We start from the raw sequence: 24,481 nt of genomic DNA, 5'->3' as shown, positions 1-24,481 counted from the left end.
CGCCCTATCTCCAAGGACTCAGGGCAGCTCACAATGACAATCGACCAAGCGACTGTTAAAAAACAACAATATACCTAAAAAATATCAAAAAAGTGTTTTAAAAAAATTAAAATATACTACCCCATCAGTCCAGACTGGGGGACATAAATAACTAGGTTTTCAGTTCATGATGGAAGGTACGAAGGTCAGGGGCCAACCGGAACCCCAAGGGAAGTTGATTCCAAAGGGTGGGGGCGCTCACAGAGAAGGCTCTACCCCTGGGGGTCGCCAGCCGACATTGTCTAGCTGACGGCACCCTGAGTAGGCCCTCTCTGTGAGAGCGTACCGGGCGATGGGAAGTTGACACTGGTTGCAGGTGGTCCGACAAATAGCCTGGACCTAAGCCATGAAGGGCTTTATAGGTTAACACCAGCACCGCTGGTGTATACCGCTTCACAGTGCTTTACAACCCTCTCTAAGCGGTTTACAAAATCAGCATATTGCCCCCAACGATCTGAGTCCTCATTCCGAGGAAGACTGAGCCGCTGAGAATTGAACTGTCAAACTGCAGGCAGCAGAATTAGCCTGCAGTACTGCATTCTAACCGCTGCGCCACCACGGCTCATAAGGTCAACCCACAGATTCCTGTTGAAGAAGGCCTTTTTCCTGAATAGCAAATTCTGCCCAAAGGCTCCCGGGGAATGATTAAACCCGAACTTTAGCAGCTGTTCCACCATTAACAAGTACACATAGAATTGTGTTTTCTTGAACTGTGCATGGCTAAAAGCACAATGTGTGAAGAAACACTTCAGGGAAATAGATAGAAAGGGGTGGATATGTGGAGTGCATGGTTTGCCACCTCTCCCAATCTTCCACACAATGGCAGATTTGCTATATTTACTTTAACACAGCTTTATTCATACTTCGTTATTTGTCTCAGGATTATTTGTCTAATACTTCAAAAGTTCAAAAAGTTTAAAGCAGGCTACTTTCTATATGCAGATAGATTCTGAAAGCTTCAGTGTTTTCCCAGAGCAAATCTTTGAGAGCAGTGAAGGCCCCATGAACAGCTATATTTGCTTCAGGTATGATAGCATAGCTCTTGACCTGCACGGCTTGTGAATCCCCACGAAGAACACTTTTTACTGTCTAGGTGTGCATGGAATTTTCAAGATAATTAAATAAATAATGAAATATGACAGCAAAAACAACCAAAAGATGACTCAACTCGACACAAATATCTCTGGAAAAAGTCAGGTCTTGATTGCTTTTCTAAAGGCAAGCAAATCTGGGGTTTGGCATATAAAAGGGAAAAGACTGTTCCAGAGCACATGGACTCCCATCAAAAGGGCACCTTTCTAGTACCCATAAGATAGCAATGTTTCGGTGAGAGATCCAGAACATATTCTCCCTATGGGAGCATGGTGGACAGGCAGAAAGTTTTGGGACAAGGCGGTCCCACAAGTAACCTGATCTTATGCCAGGTATGACTTTAAAGGTAAAAACCAGCATCTTGTGATGAAGATGATCCAGCAATGATCTCTTGAGGAGACAGATCTACAACTACTTCTTTCAGAGCCAGCAGAATCACCTCCTTCCACAAGGAGGCATTTTACTACCGCATGGAGCTACCCACATATCTCCCCCACCCCACACCGAGGCCTGAACCAGGAGGGCATTGGCTCAAAACGCAGGTAGTGGTGTCCCTAGCTCTGAATATCCTGCCAACTTTCTTGGGACCAAAATCCTTAAACCTATCCCAGATAGCATCCCAAGGCTCTGTCACTTCCACCTTCTTAGCTGGAATCCAACTCAGAATGAATCTGAGTTATTTGCTGAATTGGATTACATGTCAGCAGCAACCTTATCAGGAGCCAAGGAAACATCAGACAAGTTAAACCTATTGACTTCCTTTTTATTTTACAATTGATATTTTAGTTCTTGCCTTTTGTATCCTTCAGTCTATTCCTTCCCCCTATGTTGCTACATATTCTTCATCTCTTTTTCTTGTCCACTTTTTTCATTTGAACCATGCATTTGATTTTAAATTCTATTTCAAAGGGAAAACACTGGATAGATATTTTTGCAGGCAAGGGAATCCCAACTTACCATACGCCCAGGTTTCATGTGATGTGGCCTTTTGCCTAAACTTAGCAGCCAGATGTTCAAGCCGTTCAAGCCTTCGTATTTCATTCAACAGCCATTCCTCATAGCCCTTCTCCGCTTGTTCAAGTCTTTGCCAAGCACTGGCAATATCCTACAAAAACATGGGGATATTTTAAACCAAATACTTAAAACCTGTATCTCAAGAAGGGGTTTTCTGATTGGCTAAGCATTTTCTCTGACTCTTGCTTGTCTGGCCCTGGGCCCTTCTCAATTTAGATTGAGAAGGACTGTCTTCTTAGCTTTCTAAAGCAAACAGTGAATTATTGTAATGAATGTGAAAACATTTCATTATAATAATTCACCTTCCATTTCACTTTTTCCCAGAATAATATGATGAAAAAATATATTTGGTAAAAGACGTAACAATTCTGGTATGGTGTAACTAATTAGAATATGCCTCCTCAAGCCCCCACCAATCTAGGGTAACAAACTCTGGATGAGCATAAATAGTTCTGAAAGCTTCTAATCTCGTGATGAAAGGTATTCAAGATGGCTGCTTTCTTAATAATGTCAATAATATTACAAGCCTAACTCTACTGTTTTCTGCCTATTTTGCAATTCTTTATTAAAATAGTTGTGATTCTCCTGTAAAAAGGGAATATCTGTGCATCTATAAATGCAATCATTTCTCAATCGTTTTTTAAATAGCGGCAGTCTCTACGAAGACCAAAGACAGTCAGAGAATCAGGAATGGATGAACAAAATGCTGAGACTCTAATAATATGTAGGAATGACCTTGGAAGACATGAGGGAGAGCTTGTAAATTGGTATGTCAGCCCATAGAAGAAGGGGGGAATGAGATGGGAAATGTTTCAATAGGACCCTCCTTAGTTTACTCTGGAGAGTAAAAGAAAAGGAAGGAAGAAATTCTTTCAGTCTTTAAGATTCTGTTAATGTCACCTAACAATAAAGATAGAGCTACTACTCTTGGTTGTACCATCTCCACCCATTTATGACTGTATGACTGTAATCTTGTTGCTGGTATCCTTACAATTTATATTGACTGGTTTCCTAATATGATTTGATTGATTATTTGTTCCCTATGACTATCATTAAGTGTTGTACCTTATGATTCTTGATGAATGTATCTTCTCTTTTATGTACACTGAGAGCGTATGCACCAAGACAAATTCCTTGTGTGTCCAATCATACTTGGCCAATAAAGAATTCTATTCTATTCTATTCTTGCCTGAATTACTTCACCAGGCTATTGAAGATTGAATCACATCAAAATTTCTACTCCTTTGGATTTGTTCATGATTCCCTTATAATGCAGGATGGTTGCTTTGATGAGATTTAAACAATTTTCTAGTTTCCAGAACTGAAAGGTTTAATAGCATACAGCCCAAATGCACTGCTACTTACTGAAACCATCTTCCCTTCTGATGGCATGAAAGCTGGCCTGTTGCTGATCCTCAGTTTCGTCTGTAAAGTGTTGAAATTGATCTCCAACTGGCATTTTTCCTGGACCTTGGGAGGCTTGTGTTTTCGGCGATAATCTCTGAAGTCCTCTAACTTCTTTTGCATAGCTACCATGGTCTTCTCTGGGGTCCTGTTTTCCAGCCAAGGGGTGGTACGCCGAATCCATTCTAAAAGCTGTTTGCACATATGTAGACATGTTAGCAAATGACCAAAAAAAATATGAAAACAACAATAAAAAATAAAAGAAAAAGATTCCTAATCGAATATCTTCTACAGTAGCTTAAACATTGGGCCAGATTTCCTGGGAGTGGGTTTTCATTTTTAATGCTACAGGATTATTTTTTATTTGTGGTTGGCTGAATAAGGCATATTAGTACTCATGATAGTGGCGAGTGGATCACCATGCCAAAGTAAGGGGAAGAAAGCAACTTATAACTTGACAGAAAGAGAGAACCCGGTTATTACTTTCCAGTAGACTACTATGGTTGTGAACAGTTGAGTAGTTAAGAAGGACAGGGCATTCTGGGATAGGCAGTAGCCATGACCATTTTGCCTGGCAGTAAATTCCAAAAGAAAGGTATGGCTGACAACTGACAGAGCCAGTTTGGTGTAGTGGTTAAGGCATCAGGCTAGTCTGGCAGGGAACTTTGAGTCAATCAATCTCTCTCAACCCAACTAACCCAACAGGGTTCATGTTACAGGGAAAATAGGAAGACAAAGGAGTATTAGATATGTTCATCACCGTGAGTCTTTCATAATAATAATAAAGGTAGGTTATAAATAAAATAAAGAAATATATAAAGGATCCAGGACTCACTGAAATCCCTTGACAAGATAAATGTAAGAGCTTTTCATTTATTTTAGTTGCTTCCATTTTGTCTGTAAGACTGTAACCTTTATGCTTTGGCTGGGTTCAGACAATATGCTAAATCCAGATTTAAAAACCCAGTTGATGTGAACACAGAAAGTGCTATGTCCAAAACAAATAAATTCCATTAAATAATGGCCTGTTTTATATAATACACTATAATAAGCAACTTTCCTCAGCATGCTGAACCATAAACCATCCATTCCATTTTACTTAGTCGACTGTGTTTGTGTGAACAAAGCTCTTATATACAAACTTCTACAATTTTGTCATTTACTGTTTTTAGGGTGGCCAAAATCTAAAATTAGTCCAGAATATGCTAGAAGCAGATACAAGAGATGTAGTCAGGCAAGAATTGCCAACATACATCAGATTTAATAGTTCCTTGTTATTGCAAGTAAAAACAAGCATATTTATTTTAATATCCTAAAAATAGAAACTACAGATATAAATGGAGATTCCTCCCACACTAATTATATTCAAAAAAGAAAGCCTCAGAAATAGTTAACAGCTTTATGTAACTTTTCTGTCCTTATAAAATTATACATAAAATGATTTGGTATCAGAAGCAGACCTCAAGAGTTATGACAAGCTTCGCCTACCTCACTTGCTAGCTTTTCATATTCTTCCATCAATTTTTCATTTTCTTGATTCACAGCAAGTACTTTACAAATCCGATTAGCTGCAGTTTCTGCCTGGAAAATTCAGAAAATTAAACAGTGTAGGTATGTTGTTAGATTCACACAGAAACAAAATGTGAATGATGATCCAGAGACTACTGCAGCATAAAATAATAAGCATATCCAGCCATTGGTTTTTATTAGTTTAGGTACATTATTTTAGTTGTCTGTTCCTTCATGCATGGAATCACAAAGTTCTCCAATATCATATAATTTAAGATTGTGAATGACAAAGTGGGATATTCCACAGTGACAATAAGCATAAACCACATAAATAACCACATAGATAACTGACATGACGCATGTTATTCTTATTATTTCAAGGATCACTTCCTTCTTGCAGTTCCATTTTCTAAAATCAGTGATTGAAGTACATATAAAAGAAAAATTGGGCTGTTTCAGGAATATAAAATATTTCTCATACTGCCATACTTCAGAATCATTAAGCTGTTTCAGTGGATGACACACATTTTCATCACCTACGGATCTAGATAGGTTTGCATTAATATCCCTGCTTAATTGAATCGTGATTAATTTAAAGTTTTACCTCACCCTAAAATCCCCTTTTTAAAATACTAAAGTTCTACTGAATAATTCATGCAGTAAAGAAAGCTATTTTCTTAATTCCAAGTATTTTTTTAAAAAAATCTGAGGCTTTAGATTGGTTCATACAAAGTATTTGTTTCTGTTTTGGGATTTTGTGTGTGTGTGTTTTGCTCAATTGATTATGGGATTCATGTGTATGAAGAAACTCTGCTGTGAAAAGGTGCTTATGTAGCACAATGAAGTCATTCCTGTCATAACAGCATAGGGGTTAATGGCAAAATTGGCCATTTGCCTGCATTAGTGCCCACTAGGAAGTTTCTCTGCATGGCTGGGTATATAGACATGCCACTGCATGTAAAAAAAAGTGTAACCTTTTTGTGACACCTGGCACTAAAAGACACTTCACAGATGAAAACTTCTTCCATCAACCCTAGAATCCAATATGATCCAAGGAGAAATATCTTAAAAGTCACAATATGGAATCCACTATGGGAAATAAATGGAAATATGGGGTTTATCAGCTAATGAAGAAGACCTGAGGCCTGAGCATATTACTGACTGAGCTGTTTAGATGCTTAGACTTCCAAAAATTAATAACCCAACATTGCACCTTGGAATTACACCCTACAAAGCTATGGCCAACAAGGTGCCTGCACTTTCAATCCAAGTGCAACAAACTCTGAAGAGCCAGTGCCCCAAAACAGATGCAACATGAGCCCATGGAGAAACAATGGAGTGTTAGGTTTCTGGATAAAGAATGTGCCTCTTTCTGAAAAACTATTTCTGGAGGGCTGAGAGAAAGTAGTACAGTACTACAATAATCAGGCTTGAATGCTTCCTGAGTTCTGTCCAAGGTCCTGAAAACCTGCTCAATTCACCATAGCATTCAGAGGTTGAGACAACAATTCCATTTTTGTTCCCTCTTTTTCCTTGGACTTCTTGTCAGACCTGCCTTATGACCTGTCATTCAGTTCTATGTTGCTAGGACAGGACAGGACAGAACAGAACAGAAGTTTAGGTTGGAGATTATGCTGACACCAGCACTCTTGCTTTCACAAGACATGTTTCATTTCTCCAGCAAATATGACCAGCACATCTAGGGAACACCAGATGGGGGAAAAAAACATATGATGGATTGTTTGAGATAGAAGATAAGAAAAATGGAAATTCTGACAATTCTGAATCTTTATTGCACTGCCATTCACTGGGTGAATTCACACAATATACTTAACATAGTAACTGCATCAACCCATTTTGGGATTGTTCACACGATGAATCCAACCCTAATTTAACTAAACAGTTTGGATCTGCACCATGTGCTAAGCCACAAAAAAAAAAAACTACTTAAGGATAATACTAACCACGCTTGACATGCTATGCAAATGCATGTTAGGCTACAATGACCAGTGATAATATTATATCTTAATTAAATGTATGCATTTTGTGCATGAAGTGTGTTGAAATTTTTCAACTATTGATCATTTTTCAGATTACTCAATTAATTAGAGTAATTCTTATATATTTTATTTATCCTCTAATATTTCTATGGCATTTTAAAAAACTAGGGATTCATCTGTTACTTGAATCCTTTTAAATAACTTTGTTCATCTGTAGGTATAGCTATAGCATTTAAATTCTCATATAAATATTTGCATATTTGTATATTTGTTTATTAAACTTATATACTGTCAAGCAACTAAACTAAAAAAGAGAACTAAAAAAGAGAACTAAAAAAGAGAAATACAATTAATAGCAAGTAAAATGAACAAATGATGATGAGAATGACAAACCAGACAGTAACAAAGCAAAGCGACTTCATGATGCAGTAGTGGGGCAGTGGTTAGAATGAAATATTGCAAGCTAATTCTGCTGCCTGCCAGGGATTCGATCCTCACCGGCTCCAGGTTGACTCAGCCTTCCATCCTTCTGAGGTCAGTAAAATGAGGACCCAGATTGTTGGGGGGCAATATACTGATTCTGTAAATTGCTTAAAGAGGGCTGTAAAGCACTGTGAAATAGTCTAAGTGCTATTGCTATTTTCCTTTGCCAAAGGCCAGGCAAAAAGCCAAGTCTTTGTGGCCTTTCTAAACAATAGCAAGTTGGGGACATCTGGATTATTAGGGGAAATCTCATTTCAGAGTGCAGGAACTGCTACAGAGAAAGCTCTGGGGTCCTGATAGATGGCCTTGTTTAATCAAAGGACTCTGGAATATGTCAACTCTGCAAGGTTGAATTGGCCATGCACTTACTGTAGGAAACAGGCAGTCCTTCAAATAACCAGGCCTTTTTCCATTTAGGGCTTTATAGCTATCAACCAGCACTTTGAATTAAAAATCCCATTAAGTTTATGGGGAAACACAAATATCATAAAAATGAGTATTTCTTCAAACCTAGCGCTACTTCTATGCTAAAACTGTTATGTTAAGTAGTCTTATAACATTGCCATTTTTTTTGAGAAAGACCTTAGATTTTCTGTATCTAATTACAGTATTGTATTATAACTGTATCATATAATTTCAGTTGATTTTTTAAAATCACTCCTGAAGTAATAGTTTTTAATTTATGAATCTGATCATGACACTGACTTAATCTGATTTTAATTTATGAACCTGCTATAAAAATAACATAATTTATTATCTCCTAATTTCTTTATAAAATACACTAGAAAAGCCATAATCTTAATATATGTATGTAAACGTATTTTGATCTATTTACATTTCATTGAAGGAAATTTAATAGAATCATAGAAGCAAAAATAATATAATCATGAACTAATGTAAAAATAATATTCCCAAAAGTAGTTAGTGACAAATGTCTCAGATGAATAATAGTTGGAAAAAGCAACTATCATTTAATTAATTTAGCAATATTAAGAACTTCACATTCTATTACATACACTTTGATTTGTAATTTTTCTAGGTTTATTGATGCCCAAATGTACTATACTAACAAATAGTCATTTCAAAAGAAATAGCAGTGTTAATCTGTTATAATAAAATCAGACATTTTTTAATAGCATCTTAAAAGAATAACAGAATTATTGCTGCATTAGCTTCAGTCATGATAAATAAATGAGAGCAACACAATTATTTTTTTACTCACAGTATTTTTAACAAAAAAAATTATTAATATTAGGAGAAACCTGCGGAAATGTTGATTGTGTTCTGTAATTCCCAGTTTAATCTTTGATTAATTCCAAAGGTTTCTATTACAGCTAGCTAGTTGGTGTTTCATCTCTACTACTGGTAATGTAAACAACAAACTATCAGTGCACAATCACAAAATACAATGTTAAGGGAATCTATGCTATTATCTAGGAGGGGAAAGGAAGGAGTGAGGAAAGGAGGGAAAAAAAAGAAATGAATTAACTTAACTCTGAATTTATACCCAGAAAATAATAAAGTGAGGATGATTCCTTCAGTGGCAATAATTTTTAATAAAATCCTGATTTCATTTTACAGCCAAATATTACTCTCCATATAAAGTATACCCTGGAATCTCTGCACACAGCAAAAAATTATGTGGTATGTCCGGGAGAAATCTGTCCTCACAGCTGGTTGATCATGACCCTCTGGGCCTGAACCTTTTACAAAAAAGTCTACATTTTCACATATATAGAGATTACTACAGTATATTCAGTTCACATAACCAATGGCCACCTTGGCCTAGAAATTCCTGAAGATCTAATCTAATCTAATCTTCAATTTGCCTGATGATTATCATCCTGGGGGAAACTGCCCCAGGGATATTCTTATGGCAATTCTAGTTTTGCAATAGTTTAATAGCAAAGGTAAATGCTTTTTCTAAGAAGATTGTCTATCCTTGTCGCTCTCCTCAGTGATGATTAGCTGCAGAAAAATTTCAGACTTCACCAGAGTACAGAGTATTAAAATATTTATATTGAATCTGAATAATTCAGACAGTCTAATCATATTAGAGCAGCCGGAGAAATGCTTTCCTTCCATCACTATAAACTGCCTTGACACTGCAAAAAAAGATTTTTTTTCCCCCAGTGGGTAGGCTTTGTCTGGAAAACGGTAGTGGCCTTTGCAAAAGTGATAGAAATTATCACAGTAATTATACAGGTAGTCCTCGACTTAATAGCCATCCATTCAGCGACCATTTGAACAGTGCTGAACAAAGGGACTTATGACCACGGTCTGAAGTCCTGACCATTGCAGCACCCACACTCGCATGATCAAAATTCAGATGCACCCACCTTTATGGCTGTGAAAGCATTGCAACCCCTCCCTCCACTGGGAGGACTAGGAGGCCTCGGCTAGCTAGATCCACTGGTCCACCGGTCTGCGGGTTTCCTCTCTCCATCCCCATCACTCCAAAGAGGCCTGGACCTTCTGCCTGCCCCATCACAGCCACTTACCTGTCCTTTTTTCCTGCAGCTGCTGCCAGGTAGGCCTTGCTGTTATGGTGCTAATGAAGGCAATCTTTCTCAAGGCTTGTCCAGGATCAGGAACTTTGTGGGCTGACTTTGCGTTCCTGACTCTCTAGCCTTGAAGAAAATTGCCTTCGCTAGCTTTCTAGATTAGCATCATCTTGGCTCACTTCTCAGCAGTTACAGGGAAAGGGAAAGATAAATAGACCCTGGCAACAGTGGGGTAGGGAGAAGATCCAGGCCTCTGGGGAGTTGGAGGGGAGGCAGGGGCCCGCATGTAGGCAGGCCTAGTTGGCCTGTGGCAGGTTTCCTCATGCTGGTTAGTGCCAGGCCTGCCAAGGCCTTCCCCACCCCCCGAAGCACCCTTGCACAGTTGCTTTAATGATCGTAACGTAGAGCACTGGGATTGTGCTCATTGAGTGAGGTAGTCACATGGGTGTCTCGCTTAATGACCACAACAAATTGCAACCAAAATTCCAGGGTCAGTTGTGCTTGTAAGTCAAGGACTATCTGTTTTTATTTATTCTGTATGCATCTATATATGCTTGTTTCTGTGCGTGTATTACTGCAGTGTTTCTAATAGCCCCATATACTTTATTTGTCAGTCCTAATTAAAAAAAACAAAGTGATTTCAGGGCTCATGGAAACCTGAAACACACATAGCACACAGCGATCCAAAAGGTGATGATGAATACCTGCTCAGCTCCAGCAAAAGCATGGTAGAAGCAAGAAACGTAAGTCATGATTGCTCTTTCATCAGGCTTGGGAGTATTCACAATGTCTATCAGAAAAGAGAAAAGAAAGAAAACAAGCACAATATGTAGAAGAACAGTAGCAAGCAAGGGAGACACAACATGTGCTCCATTTTGTTCTCTGTAGTATTAGAGTCATTTAAACTGGAAGAAGAAAACATTGATGCTAAAATGGAAATCCTGGAGAACAAAATTTAAAAATATCCAAGGTTTTGAGAGGAATACTTGCAGACAAATAAGGTGTTGGCATGCTATATGGTTTGATTCAAAGACACTGGTGTATATTCAGGAGTGTGTACATGGAGAATCAAAGCAATCAAGAAGATAGGTGCTCCTTCACACTCAAATTCTGCCCCCCCCCTTTTACAGGCATGGCTTCAGTCCTGCAGAAATGTCTGTCATCTCGACTTTTGTTATTCCCCTGAGAATACCCCATGTCTGTAATTACACAGAGAGATTGTTTGAAATGCTGAGGCCCACCTGACTGGATTTACAATCTGAGGTAATCATATATTGTGTTTCTGAATGCACAGGGAAACTACTACTGGATGCTTAGAAGTTTCCACCTGTCAAAGGCCTTTTCTAGAAAAAAAAGTTAGTATTATAGTTCAAGGTAGTATGTCATATCTGCATTGTTGTTTTCATTGTTTAAAAGGAATCATCTTTCATGTACAAATTTCAATGCATTATTATTTTACAAATAATAATTTCAATGCATTATTATTTCAATGCATTAGTACAAATTTCAATGCATTATTATTTTACTTCCACATGGTAGAGATTTAATATTGTCCAACATATGAAGAATGGATCTGACAAATGCCCTCTGATATTGTATGGAAGTGTGAAAGAAAGCAACTGTGATTATTTTTTAAAGAAGGACTTTCTGAAAAATACCCATGCATTTTATAAGGGAGCAAACTATATCTTCTAAAAAGAAAAAGGAATCAGAAAGGAATTACAGGATAAGCAAAAAAAAAACCCCATACAATATCATAGCAGCCACAGAACAAAAATACTCTACTTTCCTAGCATCAATAAAAACAAGAATGATAAGCTATGAAATCTTTTCAGGAAGGTTGACTACTCAATTATTTAAATAAGCATGCCTGGTAAGCTTGATCCCATTTTATATACCGCAAAATTGTCATTAGGCTGCCCAATTCATTTCCAGTTAAGAAATCCATGAAAGCATGTATTTTCATTGAAGATAAAGTTTATAGATCTCAGATCATTTTCCATCAAGACGTATATTCCACTCAAGGACTGACTAGATCCATATTCCTTTAACAGTTAATTTCAACCTGAAATAAAACAATTTTTCTTGGGATATGTCCAGTGACAACAGGAGAAAAGAGATTTAATGAACCTGACATAACACTGTTAAGTCATTCCAAAAGAAAGACAGGTAGCAAACAAGAAGCCAGTAGATATCAGTTGGCCCTGCCAAACTCCCCTGACCTATCCATTTTTTAAAACTGAAAAAAAAAAAAAACCAATTGGGAAAGCGACATGTTAAAAATGTACTGTATTTATAAGAATGCCTTGGGCTTGCATAAATCTCACATCCTTAGAAAACAAACAAGATGAATAGCTGCAGGGCAAGTCTTTATTTGAAAATGAACCCACTTAGTCTTAGCCCTGTAGAAAGACCAAGATAAAATCAATAAAGAGCATCAGGAGATTAGTGTGGGTTCTTTTATGCCTTTATTTTTCTAGTAAATTGACACTTCCACCATGCTGAAATAAGGCAAGTACCAGCCATACTTTCAAAATTTCAAAACTGCCAGTGAACACAAAAGAATTGCTTATCTGTTGTAAATCCCAAAACAATAGTATTGTATTAGTATTAGTACAATAGTATTGTACCATGAGTGTAGAATACCAAATGAGGCAAGTAAATCCGAGTAGCAACATTAGATGGGGACAAGTATCTCAACACTACAGAAGCTGTAAAAAAAAACCCCAAAAAATCAAGTCTTTTTTGCTCTTGACTCCATAGCCTAGCAATAATAAAGAAGATGGGATGAAAGGTCATTTCATAGACCTGAATTACCTTCAGAGAAGATTTTCAGGGAAAGATGGATAAATTGTGCTGATAGATGTTGCTCTCAACTGACAATATTCAGAACTAATTCTAATATTCTTTGAAGTTGTCTAAGAATGTGTTGTTATGTCTCTACTACCTGGACTGGGGGGAGAAGTCAAGATGGCAGCTGCAACCCCAGAAATGAAGCCTGCCCTTTTTAAAGTGTGTTGTATAAACAACAAACATTTTTTAAAAAAGGAACAGGTTCAATTGTGTAGTCTGGTCTTCTTGTCCCTGGCTTCCTGCATTGTTTTAGTTGCCAGGAGTTTCAGAAGGCAATTATTTTAGCTGCATTTAAAAAATAATTCTAACTGATACAGGTCTTCAAATGATATTTTACTTGAAATCTCTGGATTTATGTTTCTGAATTACTTGGAAAGCCTGGAGTGTTTGAGGGATAACTAAATGAAAAGAAGTGGGGGACACTGAAAATTGTCCTCCCCCCTGCTATTAATTTCAATTACATCAGAGAGCATTTTCTTATTCCAGTCTAAATGGAAATGACAGGTAGAATGCTGTTTGATAAATAACTATGTGAAGGAGATCCTTTGTTTATAACATATGGGCCAAAAAGATTTTAACAGTTGCAACCTGCTGCCTATTAAAAGCACATTAACTCACACCTTCTGCATCCAACATCTTTGGGATATCCAGATATTTTTCAGCAACTTCCATGGCCAGGTTTATATTCCCCAGAGGGTCGTCCTGCACAGGAAGCAGAAATTACAATTGGTAAGTCCCCTATTTTAAGCAAGGTTGCAGCAATTCAAAAGCAAGGACAGAATATGTTAGAGTTTCACTCAATAGCAGCATTTTAAAATTAAATTAAATTCTCCCCCAAGAAGCATGTAAAAACCAGGCAGATTTCCACTGCATCATGTCTTCCATCTTGACATTTTTAACCATAATGCTGACACTTACTCCCAAGTATGTTTATATAATATAGAAATTAAGCAGCTGTCTCTTACATCTTTTTTTAAAAACTGTTTCAGTGGAATTTACTCCAATGCATGGTACTGACATTTCAGGGTTACTAGGGAACTATTGAACAGAAAAACTGTTCTGGTAGGACAGATTTTGGAAGTGCTGCCTTCACTTGAGGGCTCCTGCTTTTACCTTCCCTGCCCTTAGGGATGTCTAAGCTTCAGACAGACACACAAAAAGATGGGTGTGGCTTTGCTGTGTTTGCCACCTTGCTAAACTAAAAGCTTAGTTATTAGTTATGCCTGCCATTTAACTCATGCTGCACATGAACCAAACAATGTGTGGCAGCCATAAATCAAGCTTTTCAGCTTTGCATATTGTAAGAACATACTCTAATGCATCAATGCAAAGAAAGATCCTCTATGGCTTTCCAAAGATTTCCAGAAAGCAAAGAAAGGCATGCAGAAAGAAAAACTAACATGCACACAAGTGCACACACACTCCCACATCAAATCTACAATGTCAATATTGGATATAAATATTGTGCAGTTTACTTATCTTCATGTCAGTTAAACATTTCATAGGGTTGCACCATCTATTGAATACTTTCTAATATAGTGAATCCCACGATGCATCTTTACTCAGGAATATAATGCTCATAGACTGACTGAATTGGCTGTGTGTTGGAGACAGATCTACATTGAATATCCCAAGTCCAAATACATTTGTCCAAAGAGTAGCTTATTTTTCAGCCACTTTCATGGCTTGTGGTTTAGCTTACTTGGGATCACCTACTGCAGTCTTAACCATACTGATTGGCCATTATCAGTGGGAGAAATTTAAAATTAGCAGAGGGCACCTGGTTCAGGAAGGCTGTTCTATATCTGCAGGTCAAGAGCCAAGAAAGAAAGCTCATTTCAAACTACAAAACAAACATATCTCCCTATATGTAGTAGGTGAGCCAAATCAGTGCAAATCATCATGCCAGATTGGTGCAAGTTATCATGCCATGCCAGCAAAATTAATGACCTTTGAAAGCTTGGAGTAGTCAATAAGATCTGGTCGATGTCTATGAATCAGTGCACAGAGACCAAGGCCATCTTTCCAGCTTCATGAGAAGAAACCAAAAATAAGGCGACAATATATTAATGAAACACTGATTTTGTCAGACAGTGCAAGATCTGACAATATTCAGCAATTGTACCACATGTCCAATAGCAGTAGCTCATAAAATCCCAGTGGTTGTTGCAATTTGGCTAAATCTCATTTAATGGCAGAACACAGGAGAAATTCATAGTATAATTTTGTGAACCAGGTTATCTACTTTCAAGACAATCAAAAATATTTAAAATGTTGATAAGGCAGAGGCATGTTAGGATATTATCTTGTAAGACAAATTTCCTTGACTGTAGACACTTTTGTGCAGAAAAGAGCCCAGAGAAATTTCATGCACAGTGCACTAGATGATGAATGACTGCTTACTTATTTTTTTTTTCACGGTGCAAGAATCTGCAGTTGGCTGGAACAGATGGGCTGCTCATTTCACTCAGTGGTTTGTCCATCTTTTTATTTACTTTTAGGTATCGAGGGCATACTCAGGGTAGCTCAGAAAATATTGTTTGCATATCATTTAGAAAATCAGTAGTAAAATTTTAAACCAGCAGCCAATATGGTTATAATGGCTTTTTTTTTAAATGCATTGTAAGCCGCCCTGAGTCTCCGGAGAAAGGCGGCATATAAATTGAACTAATAAATAATAAATAAATAAATAAAAGAGCAGGCTGCTCACACAGTCTGAAAAGTCTGGTGGGATGAAAATGTTTGAAATAAATTTCTGAGAGCTCCAATGGATTGTGTCTAGAACCTAAATATGGAAATGACCTGCCATACACAGACAGTAAGACATGTGTTGAACAGGAGAGTTGTTCCTCTCTCCAATGCCTTATAAGGAGTAGGAAGTTTCATCTGGGAGAAAGTATAATTCTTCTGAGTCAATTATTTGATACATTACAGTAGTTAGTTTATCCTGCATTCGCCAACAGAATGTCTCAGCCAACACTCCCAGCTCTTGTCTATGGAGATTCTCAGTCATCCAGGTCATGGTTGTCCCAAAGGTGCTTTTTCAAGAGGATGAGAAGCGAAACGTCTTCAAAGAAAAACCAGAAAGTCCAGTTGCCTCTTGAAAAAGCACCTCTGGGACTCCCAGCTCATCTGAAGATGCCAGGTTTGGGAAGCTGGGTCTATTTATTTTACCACTTTTAATGCATTTTTCATATATATTATTTTAAAAATGCCTTTTGAAGCCAACAATCCAGTAATTACAAGTATCTATAAAAATAGGATGTTTGGTAAAATCTGTTCTTAACTACCTCAACTATCTGTAGGTAAGAGACCATTCTCAACAACAGAAGTGTTTTCTTCTATTCCTATATGTATATATGTATTTACCTAATATCTATGACCTCCTATCTCACAATGGTAACTCTGGGCATTGTACAGAGATTAAAACAAAAGACACAACATAAATACCCATGATGTTCAGGTTATTTGTGTCTTGGATTTTTCTACACACTGTACACCTAAGGTTTTACTGCTTTCTGTTCTTTGGAGTAAGAGCTTTATGAAACTTGAAAGCTTGCATATTTATTTATAACCTGATTAGATGCAAAACAAAAACAAGTGTCTTTTTTTTTTTATCTCAGCAGCAACTGCTGGGGAAAAAAATTAGCATTTATTAATCATGCCACAATGCCCAATTTTCACTCTATTTATAGGTTCTGTGAAACGGATCTTTCTTCCACTATTTCTGGAAATTTCAACATATTTGTAATATAAATTGATTTCTAGAAAATACACAACAGGTTTACACTGTGCAGATGGAGGTAAAACAGAAAATGATAGTGTTTGATTTTTTTAATATTTTGTTGTCAGTACATTACAATCGGGACTTCTGTTTATTCCCCCAAATATTAGTTGTAGTAATTTCCTCTCTAATTAGGCCTCATCAGTCAAGAAGCATCCATGGTGACATGTGAAATAATCACACTGTTGACTCCTTTCATATAGGGTGTCCATTTTAATTGCTTTGATAATCTGGGAGCCCCTATACTCATGCTAGCTTTGTAGAGTTATTCCTGGCCCTTCTCAAACTGCAAAGAAAATATGATGTATTGTGTGCTCTCCATTTCCAACTGTACCATTAAGGGTAAAACACATCTACATCTTTACATCTAGAAATGATTCACTTTACCTAAGATGGAAATTTTGAATGTTCACATTTCGGTAAGGTGCCGTTTTTCTTTGACACCACAACAGCAGTCCTTCTTTGGCAGATGTCTCTGAAAATACCATCAAAGAAGATTTATAAAAGAAGATTTATAAAGAATAACAGAACTTCAATTTGCTCACTACAGTACATAGCAGACCTTCAGCTGACTTAGAGGGTTGGACATCTACCTCAGATGATATTGCTTAATTCAACGGATACAAAGAGTGCTTCCAAGGAAATCTGTACCAAAAAAGTAGTGAATACATCCAGTTTACTTATGAAAATATCTCCCTCTCTTTCTTCCATATGGTTTCTTACAAAATGCAACAATTGAAAGTTAACACTGTGTCTGTTACAAAAACAAGGGGCATTTATATAAAAAGGAAACTCTAGAATTGATTGTGAACTTTCCTTATCATTTTTTTTCCTCATGTAGCCATCCGTTCATTGTTTTTCTTTAATATTTGCATCCTGCTTCACTGACTCAGGAATGATGTCATCATTCATAAGAAATTTCTTTTTAAAGATGATTTAATTGGTACAATAGAATCAGGGTAAATTTGTCAGGAATAATTATTCTCTCAATTAACCAACGAAGTATAAAAATTGGTTGATCCGCTACATATTGTCTACTGTAATGGATGGCAGCTGTTTGCTTGAGTAAAATCCTGGCAAAAAATCTATAGCTGCCCAAATTATTCACTTCAGTGTTTTACAGTATTAAACAATCTTTACAAAGTAGCATAAAATGCTGCAGTATCTACATATGATACTACCAAACAATTCTCCAATCTCCACATGTTATCACTCAATTGAATAAAATATATTTTCCCCAGAACAGAATTATTTTACATTAGGAAGAACTTACTACTCACTCCTTGTTCTTCATAACTCCAGTGCAGCAAATTCTAGTATTTCTCTCAATTCAAGGTCATAAAATGTCCCATTATGTTTACTGGATGGATAATCATCTCATAGAAAATAGAAAGTCCATTGGCATTGCCAAACTATCCATCTCTTGAGCTAAAGTGGGAAGTGGGAAGCAAAGAACTTGAGGCCCTACAGACCTCTTACAGTAATAAGGGTATCAATCTTTCCTCCCAACTAGAGGAGAAAACAAGAGGCTCTCAGCCCACTATATTGGGCAGGCAAGAGAAAGAGATTTGAACCCAACCACTACTATAAATAGGACTTTCATTCTATACTTGTCTGTTCTGAATTTCTTCTTTTAATTGTATTTCCAGATCTTGCAATAAGAATAGTTTATCAAAGAGCTGCATTCTTGAATCGCTAGTATTGTTCACTTGGAAAAGCCTGACATGAAATTCTTTTGTGTTTGAAAGACAGATATTTGTGCATTCTTACATATAAAAATAGTCTATGTTGTATTTTTTTTGTGCTTGTTCTTCTGTTATACAGTTTGTTCTGTCTGCTTTCCTTGGAAGCTGGATTCAGATGATAATGTTGACTAGGAAGTTCACACAAGAAAGATCCCAGAGCCAAGTCACCACAAGAATCTGAGGACATTATAGACATTAGCTCACTGCCTTATTTTACTTAAAAAAAAAAAACTTCAACTTTACTATCAAATTATGGCAGGTTGGGACAGAATGACAAGCAAATGACATGGAATGCATTAAATCAGAGTCTAAGTGGAAATCTTCTACAGTGTAAAAAGATCCCTGCTCATGAAAAGATGTCAAGAAGATTTCAGCATATTAATTCAATCATTATCCTAAATAATTGATATTCCTGTTTTCTTTCTTCAAGGAGATGATGACCATAGATCCACACCTTCCCTCCCAAATGAATTAGGCCTAAACTAGAGGATACAAAACTGTATCTTATTACTGTTATTTATTTTATGATAAGAAAATAATAGTGTTCAAGCAAACTCTCTGTCAAGAATGCTGTACTTGAAAGCGGCTGTATAATCTTTCTATCAACCTTCTATCAACCTTCTGTATGTTTGTGTATGTGCATTTCTCCCTGTTTAAGTACAGAGCTTTCTTTAAATTTTACATTTGGTCACATGAAGTTATTTTTAATAATAATAATAATTTGTTCCCTTACGGAGGAAATAATTTGAGGTTACAAATAGCTACAGTAAAGCTAAAGTCTCCTTTGAACTAAGTTTGACTTCTGATTACTTGGTGTATCCATCCATGCTGTTTTCTTATCAACAGTATAGATTTGGCTTGCAGTTGCCGCCTTCTGAGATATTTTTTCAATTTCCCAATGCTGCCTCCAACCTGGTATTCTCTGGTAGCCTCCAACCCAAGTGCTAATCAGGCTTGGTCCTACTTAATTTCCAAACCAGATAAAGTCAGCCAAATGCTAGCACTTGTTAAGGCTGTTTACAAGTAAATGAACAAAATAAGAAGCTAACCAGGGTGACATATTGTTTGTGTATCATCTAATTTAGCCTTATGATTCACAAGGAACTCAATGTTTCTAACTGATCGGTCCACTTGTAGGAGAGGCAGATTGTTGGATATAAAAATATCACACGTTTTAATGCATTTTTGAAGAAGAGAATATAATTCTTTTCCTTATGGTATCTGTTTACCCTACTAGAAATGATAATAAACAACAAAGCAGATCAACAAAAAGCAGTCCTGAATGCTTCTTCATAAGTCGCTTAATTGCTATCCTGATATTTACATCAAAATTCACTGTGGTCAATAAAGCTATAGCCAGTTCAATCGATCTGTATTTTTGGAATCAAGTCTATTTGACACAAAAAGTTGAAGGCAACATTATATAGAATTTTCTTACCTTCCACCGAGATATCTTGAATAGCAAAACGGAGAATGATAGTCCAGATCATACCCAGAGTCATTTTCACATTGCCATCCACAATTTCTAGAGAGAAACGGAATGGATAATTTACAGCAGGGTCATCAATACAACAATATGTGGTAGCTGTTATTTGAGATTATGTTCCTCATGCATACTTATTTCATGATACCTTGCTGGCAGATTCGTAGTTCTACTTTTAAAAGTAGATTCTACAGGTGGTTCTCGACTTATAACCACAATGGAGTCCAAAATTTACGTTGCTGAGTGAAAATTTGTTAAGTGAATTTTGCCCCATTTTATGACCTTTCTTGCCACAGTCGTTAAGTGAATCGTTGCAGTTGTTAAATTAGACACCCAATTGCTAAGTGAATCGGGCTTCCTATTGACTTTGCTTGTCAGTAGGTCGCAAAAGGAAATCACATAAGTCCGGGATACTGCAAATGTCATAAATATGAGCCAGTTCTCAAGCGGCTGAATGCTGATCACATGACCATGGGGATGCTGCAAGTGTGAAAAATGATCAAGGTCACTTTTTTCAGTGCCGTTGTAACTTTGAATGGTCACTAAATGAACTGTTGTAAGTCGAGGACTACCTGTATTTTAAGAATGAAAAGTATTTTCAATAGTACCTGAAGATGCTAAGGTCTTCTCTGTTCAAAAGAAGCACTCTGCTACAGCTCTTTCAAACAAGAAGTGTGCCGCAGAAAAAAAAACCTGTGCTTTGAAATGTACTACATAGTTGTTTTTTGAAGGTATGTTGTATATATATAGTGACCCCAAGCAGCACTAAAAATGTAGGTTCACGACTAAAAGAAAAATCTTGTTATGGATACACTTCACATACCTTCTGCACCGATTGAGACAAGTTTGACACCTTTGCTTGCTATAAAATCCAGAGCTTTGTTGACATTTGCAATTTTATGGAAGCGCATTTTTCCTCTATCTGGTTTCGGAAGTCTTTCTCCTGCAGGAAAGAAAATCAAAAATATCTGTGAGTACTAGAATCTGGCTGCACTACTCTAGTGGGAGAAGCTTGCTCTTTGCTAGCTAAAACCAAAGGTGACTGGTAGATTAACAGAGAAGATACAAACTATCGCACCAAAATTGCCTCTTGCTCCTTGCCTCTGTATTTAATGTTTTTAATATTTTTATATTTATGATTTTAATTGTAAGCCATCCGGAGTTGCTTTACAGAATGAGTTGGATGATATATAAATTTAATAAATAAATACACAAATAAAAGTAAAATCTAGTCTTCCTTGAAGATTTATTTTAATGACTGAGTTCATTTGCAATATAATAAAATGACTCATTTTACTTTTACTTTATTTTTACTCATCGTTTCATTTTATTGATGCGGTAAAAACGGTTGCACCTTTCCAAGCTATGATATACAATTTGTATATTCACTTTTTAGCTTAATTTTTAGTCCTTTAGAATGCTTCAAGCATTAAAAATTAATGTACCAGTTTTTAATATTTAGTTTACTTCAGATCCAAGGAAAAGTAAGCAGAGATGGCTCTCAGCATCCTTTATCATTTCCCATTGTGGCTGTTTCTGTACCAACATCTGGAGGACCATCAGGTACCTAAAACTGCTCTAAATACAGCAATAAATTATTTGAAAGTAGCATTTACTATCCCACCAAGGTCTTACTTCAGATTAATCCATAGAATAAAATTATTTTAAAATAGTTGGCCTTCATTTCTTTATGCTGGGAATATAATAAATTTGAAGAAATGTTGGCTTATATGCCATGCCATGTAATTCCTATTGATTATGTAACATTATCATGTTAACCAGGTTCTTGAAAGGCAATTATGGGTTGAAATGGTGTGTTAAACTCCAAAAGTTGGTATATTTCCATCTGTGAAGAAATTTGGATATATTGAGTTTGAACTGTTGTAAAAAGGTTGGAAGTATGCTTGCTCCCAGGCGCCATGGCTGTGTTAATAAAATTTGCTTTAATGCATTTGCATTCAAATTTATGCAATTCCAAAAGAGAAGTGAAAGAGAAAATGATGCTTCAATATCATGTTTAAACTGAAATATATTTTTGTGTGTGTACATGTATTTAGTGTGTATAAATATTTAGAATTAGACACAGTTTAGATAAGTAGTACTTCTAAGTTTTTAATTTGGTTTAATTCTTTAACTGTCTTGGTTTTTCAGTTATTTGGCTATTTTTTTTTTAAAAAAATTATCATTTGAGTTCTTTCTTCTTCTCCTTAGAAATTTAAGTATACAGTCTTTTCATTTTCTTCTCATTACATACTTTTTTTATGCAACAGATAATGTTAGTTTTTTGAAGTCTTTCATAGAACAGTAGTATAGTTATATAATTATACTAGTATTTAGTTTCATTGTAAATGTTATAAACTAATAATGAAGGTTTTTCAACAAACAATTTTAACATGTGTTAAAATTGTATTTAAAAATACTGAGTGCAATCCTGGATAATACAAAGAGAAAGCAAAACGGAGAGCGGTTCATTGGAACAAGAAACTGATTGCTTGCACAAGCATTGTGATTATATGAATATTTTTCTTCTGCAATTTTGGCATTTGCTTTCCCTTTCTTTACTTTTTTTCTTTTCAAACTTACATAGTTTTTTTTATACTATTAATAGAGCTGCAATTAATAATAAATGTTGCATCTCAATCAGCAACAACTTTTGGAGTCAGAACTGGCATGACATCGAAAAACCATGCGACAGGTTCTGAGTTGGAAATATATCTTGACAAGGTGCTATCTTGAAACAAACCTGAAATAACTTCCAAGAGTAGCATCAGTTTCAGTCCATTTCTGAAATCGTCTTCAATGTTCTCAATCTGGGTTCCAGCTTTCCGCAGATGGGAATTGCACCAAGCTGTAAATGTCTGCCAATGCAATGAAGGACCTGATTAAAAAAAGCTATTCATTTTAATAATAAACTTCAGATGCTCAGTTTCAGGCACTAACATCCTGAGTCAAAACTGAAATACTACAATTCTAGAAATTGGCTCACTTTATGACAAATGTACATCACGTCTGTTTTGTATTTAACAAAGAAGAAGGGGAAGCATTTACAGGATTTTAATGTGGTAGTTCTTATTCATCTTAGTATATATACTGCATGCACCCTGTGTTACATATTTCAGATTCTCAAAAAGCACTTCCCTACATCCATCATCTTCGCTCCTTGAACTCTCAGAATGAATCTCAAAGGACACCCTGCTTATCTTTGTCTCTGACAATCTGGAACACTGACAATAAGGGGTGAATATCTAAAGTGTTGCAAATCCAATAATGTAACAAAAAACAATCAAAATCCTCTCCTTATTTCTACACACAATGAAGTATTGAGGAGGAGCTGAAGAGCCAGCAAGCTACCATTCCTCTTACAAATTGTGAAGCTCAGGAGTCAGAAGGGACAATGAGGGAAGACTGCCCTCTAGTGGGGAAAGAAAGCCACAATGAGCTCAGTTCTCCAACATTTCTGAAGTCATAAAAACCCTGGAGATGGTTTCAAAACAACTCAGTGCCATTAAACCACCTCAGTTTTTCCCAGTTTAGCACTCTCTCTCTCTCAGACTGCCTAACCAGCATGGTCAATACCTGTCTTGCATAGAAATTCTCACAGACTCTGACAGTTTGGAAAATGGTGGCTCAGTGGCTAAGATGCTGAGCTTGTCGATCAAAAGGTCAGCAGTTCAGCGGTTCAAATCCCTAGTGCTGCGTAACGGGGTGAGCTCCCGTTACTTGTCCCAGCTTCTGCCAACCTAGCAGTTCGAAAGCACGTAAAAAATGCAAGTAGAAAAACAAGGACCACTTTTGGTGGGAAGGTAACAGCGTTCCGTGCGCCTTTGGCGTTTAGTCATACTGGCCACATGACCATGGAGACATCTTCGGACAGCGCTGGCTCTTCAGCTTTGAAACGGAAATGAGCACTGCCCCCTAGAGTCAGGAACGACTAGCACGTGTGTGAGGGGAACCTTTACTTTGACCTGACAATTTGGAAAAACCTCTACCTTACTCCAGCTTTTAAATATAATGCCGTTTAATAAATGCATGTTCACAACTTTTATGGAGGACAAATGCATTTATTTCTCATCTTTATAGACTGCCAGAATTCAATGTGATGAAGGGTGGCTGACATATGCTGACTCTATAACATGTAAAATAACAAAAGTGAGCATGTCAATACACTTATACTGTATTGGCTAGTGTCATCTTCAGTAAGAATGATGTATATTTTATTGCATATACAGGTAGTCCTCAACGTACAACAGTTCATTTAGTGACTTTCAAAGTTACAACGACCCTGAAAAAAGTGACTTATGACCATTTTTTCACACTTACGACCGTTGCATCATCCACGTGGCCACATGATCAAAATTCAGATGCTTGGCAACTGACTCATATTTATGACGGTTGCAGTGCTTTGGCATCATATGATCCCCTTTTGCAACCTTCTAACAAGCAAAGTCAATGGGGAAACCAGACTCATTTCACAACCATGTTACTAACTTAACAATAGCAGTGATTCACTTAGCAACTGTGGCAAGAAAGGTCGTAAAATGGGGCAAAATTCACGTAACAAATGTTTCCCT

General features: G+C 36.7%; 1 protein-coding gene across 1 annotated transcript in view; it reads right to left on the bottom strand.

Moving 5' to 3' along the window:
* Positions 1-24,481, bottom strand: part of ACTN2 (actinin alpha 2) — a 61,906-nt gene that overhangs the window by 24,539 nt on the left and 12,886 nt on the right. The window contains exons 2-11 of the mRNA XM_034428289.2: positions 22,654-22,768; positions 20,734-20,853; positions 19,866-19,952; positions 17,070-17,157; positions 14,849-14,927; positions 13,519-13,600; positions 10,750-10,835; positions 5,038-5,130; positions 3,511-3,741; positions 2,089-2,236 (exon numbers count right to left, since the gene is read on the bottom strand). Coding sequence (XP_034284180.1) covers positions 2,089-2,236; positions 3,511-3,741; positions 5,038-5,130; positions 10,750-10,835; positions 13,519-13,600; positions 14,849-14,927; positions 17,070-17,157; positions 19,866-19,952; positions 20,734-20,853; positions 22,654-22,768 — 1,129 coding nt within the window. The remainder of the gene's footprint in view (positions 1-2,088; positions 2,237-3,510; positions 3,742-5,037; positions 5,131-10,749; positions 10,836-13,518; positions 13,601-14,848; positions 14,928-17,069; positions 17,158-19,865; positions 19,953-20,733; positions 20,854-22,653; positions 22,769-24,481) is intronic.

This window comes from Pantherophis guttatus, chromosome 1, assembly GCF_059756535.1.
Source record: "Pantherophis guttatus breed Tessera chromosome 1, ASM5975653v1, whole genome shotgun sequence".
Lineage (NCBI taxonomy): Eukaryota > Metazoa > Chordata > Lepidosauria > Squamata > Colubridae > Pantherophis > Pantherophis guttatus.
The sequence above is the reverse complement of the archived record's forward strand: the minus strand, read 5'-3'. Positions and strand labels throughout refer to the sequence as shown.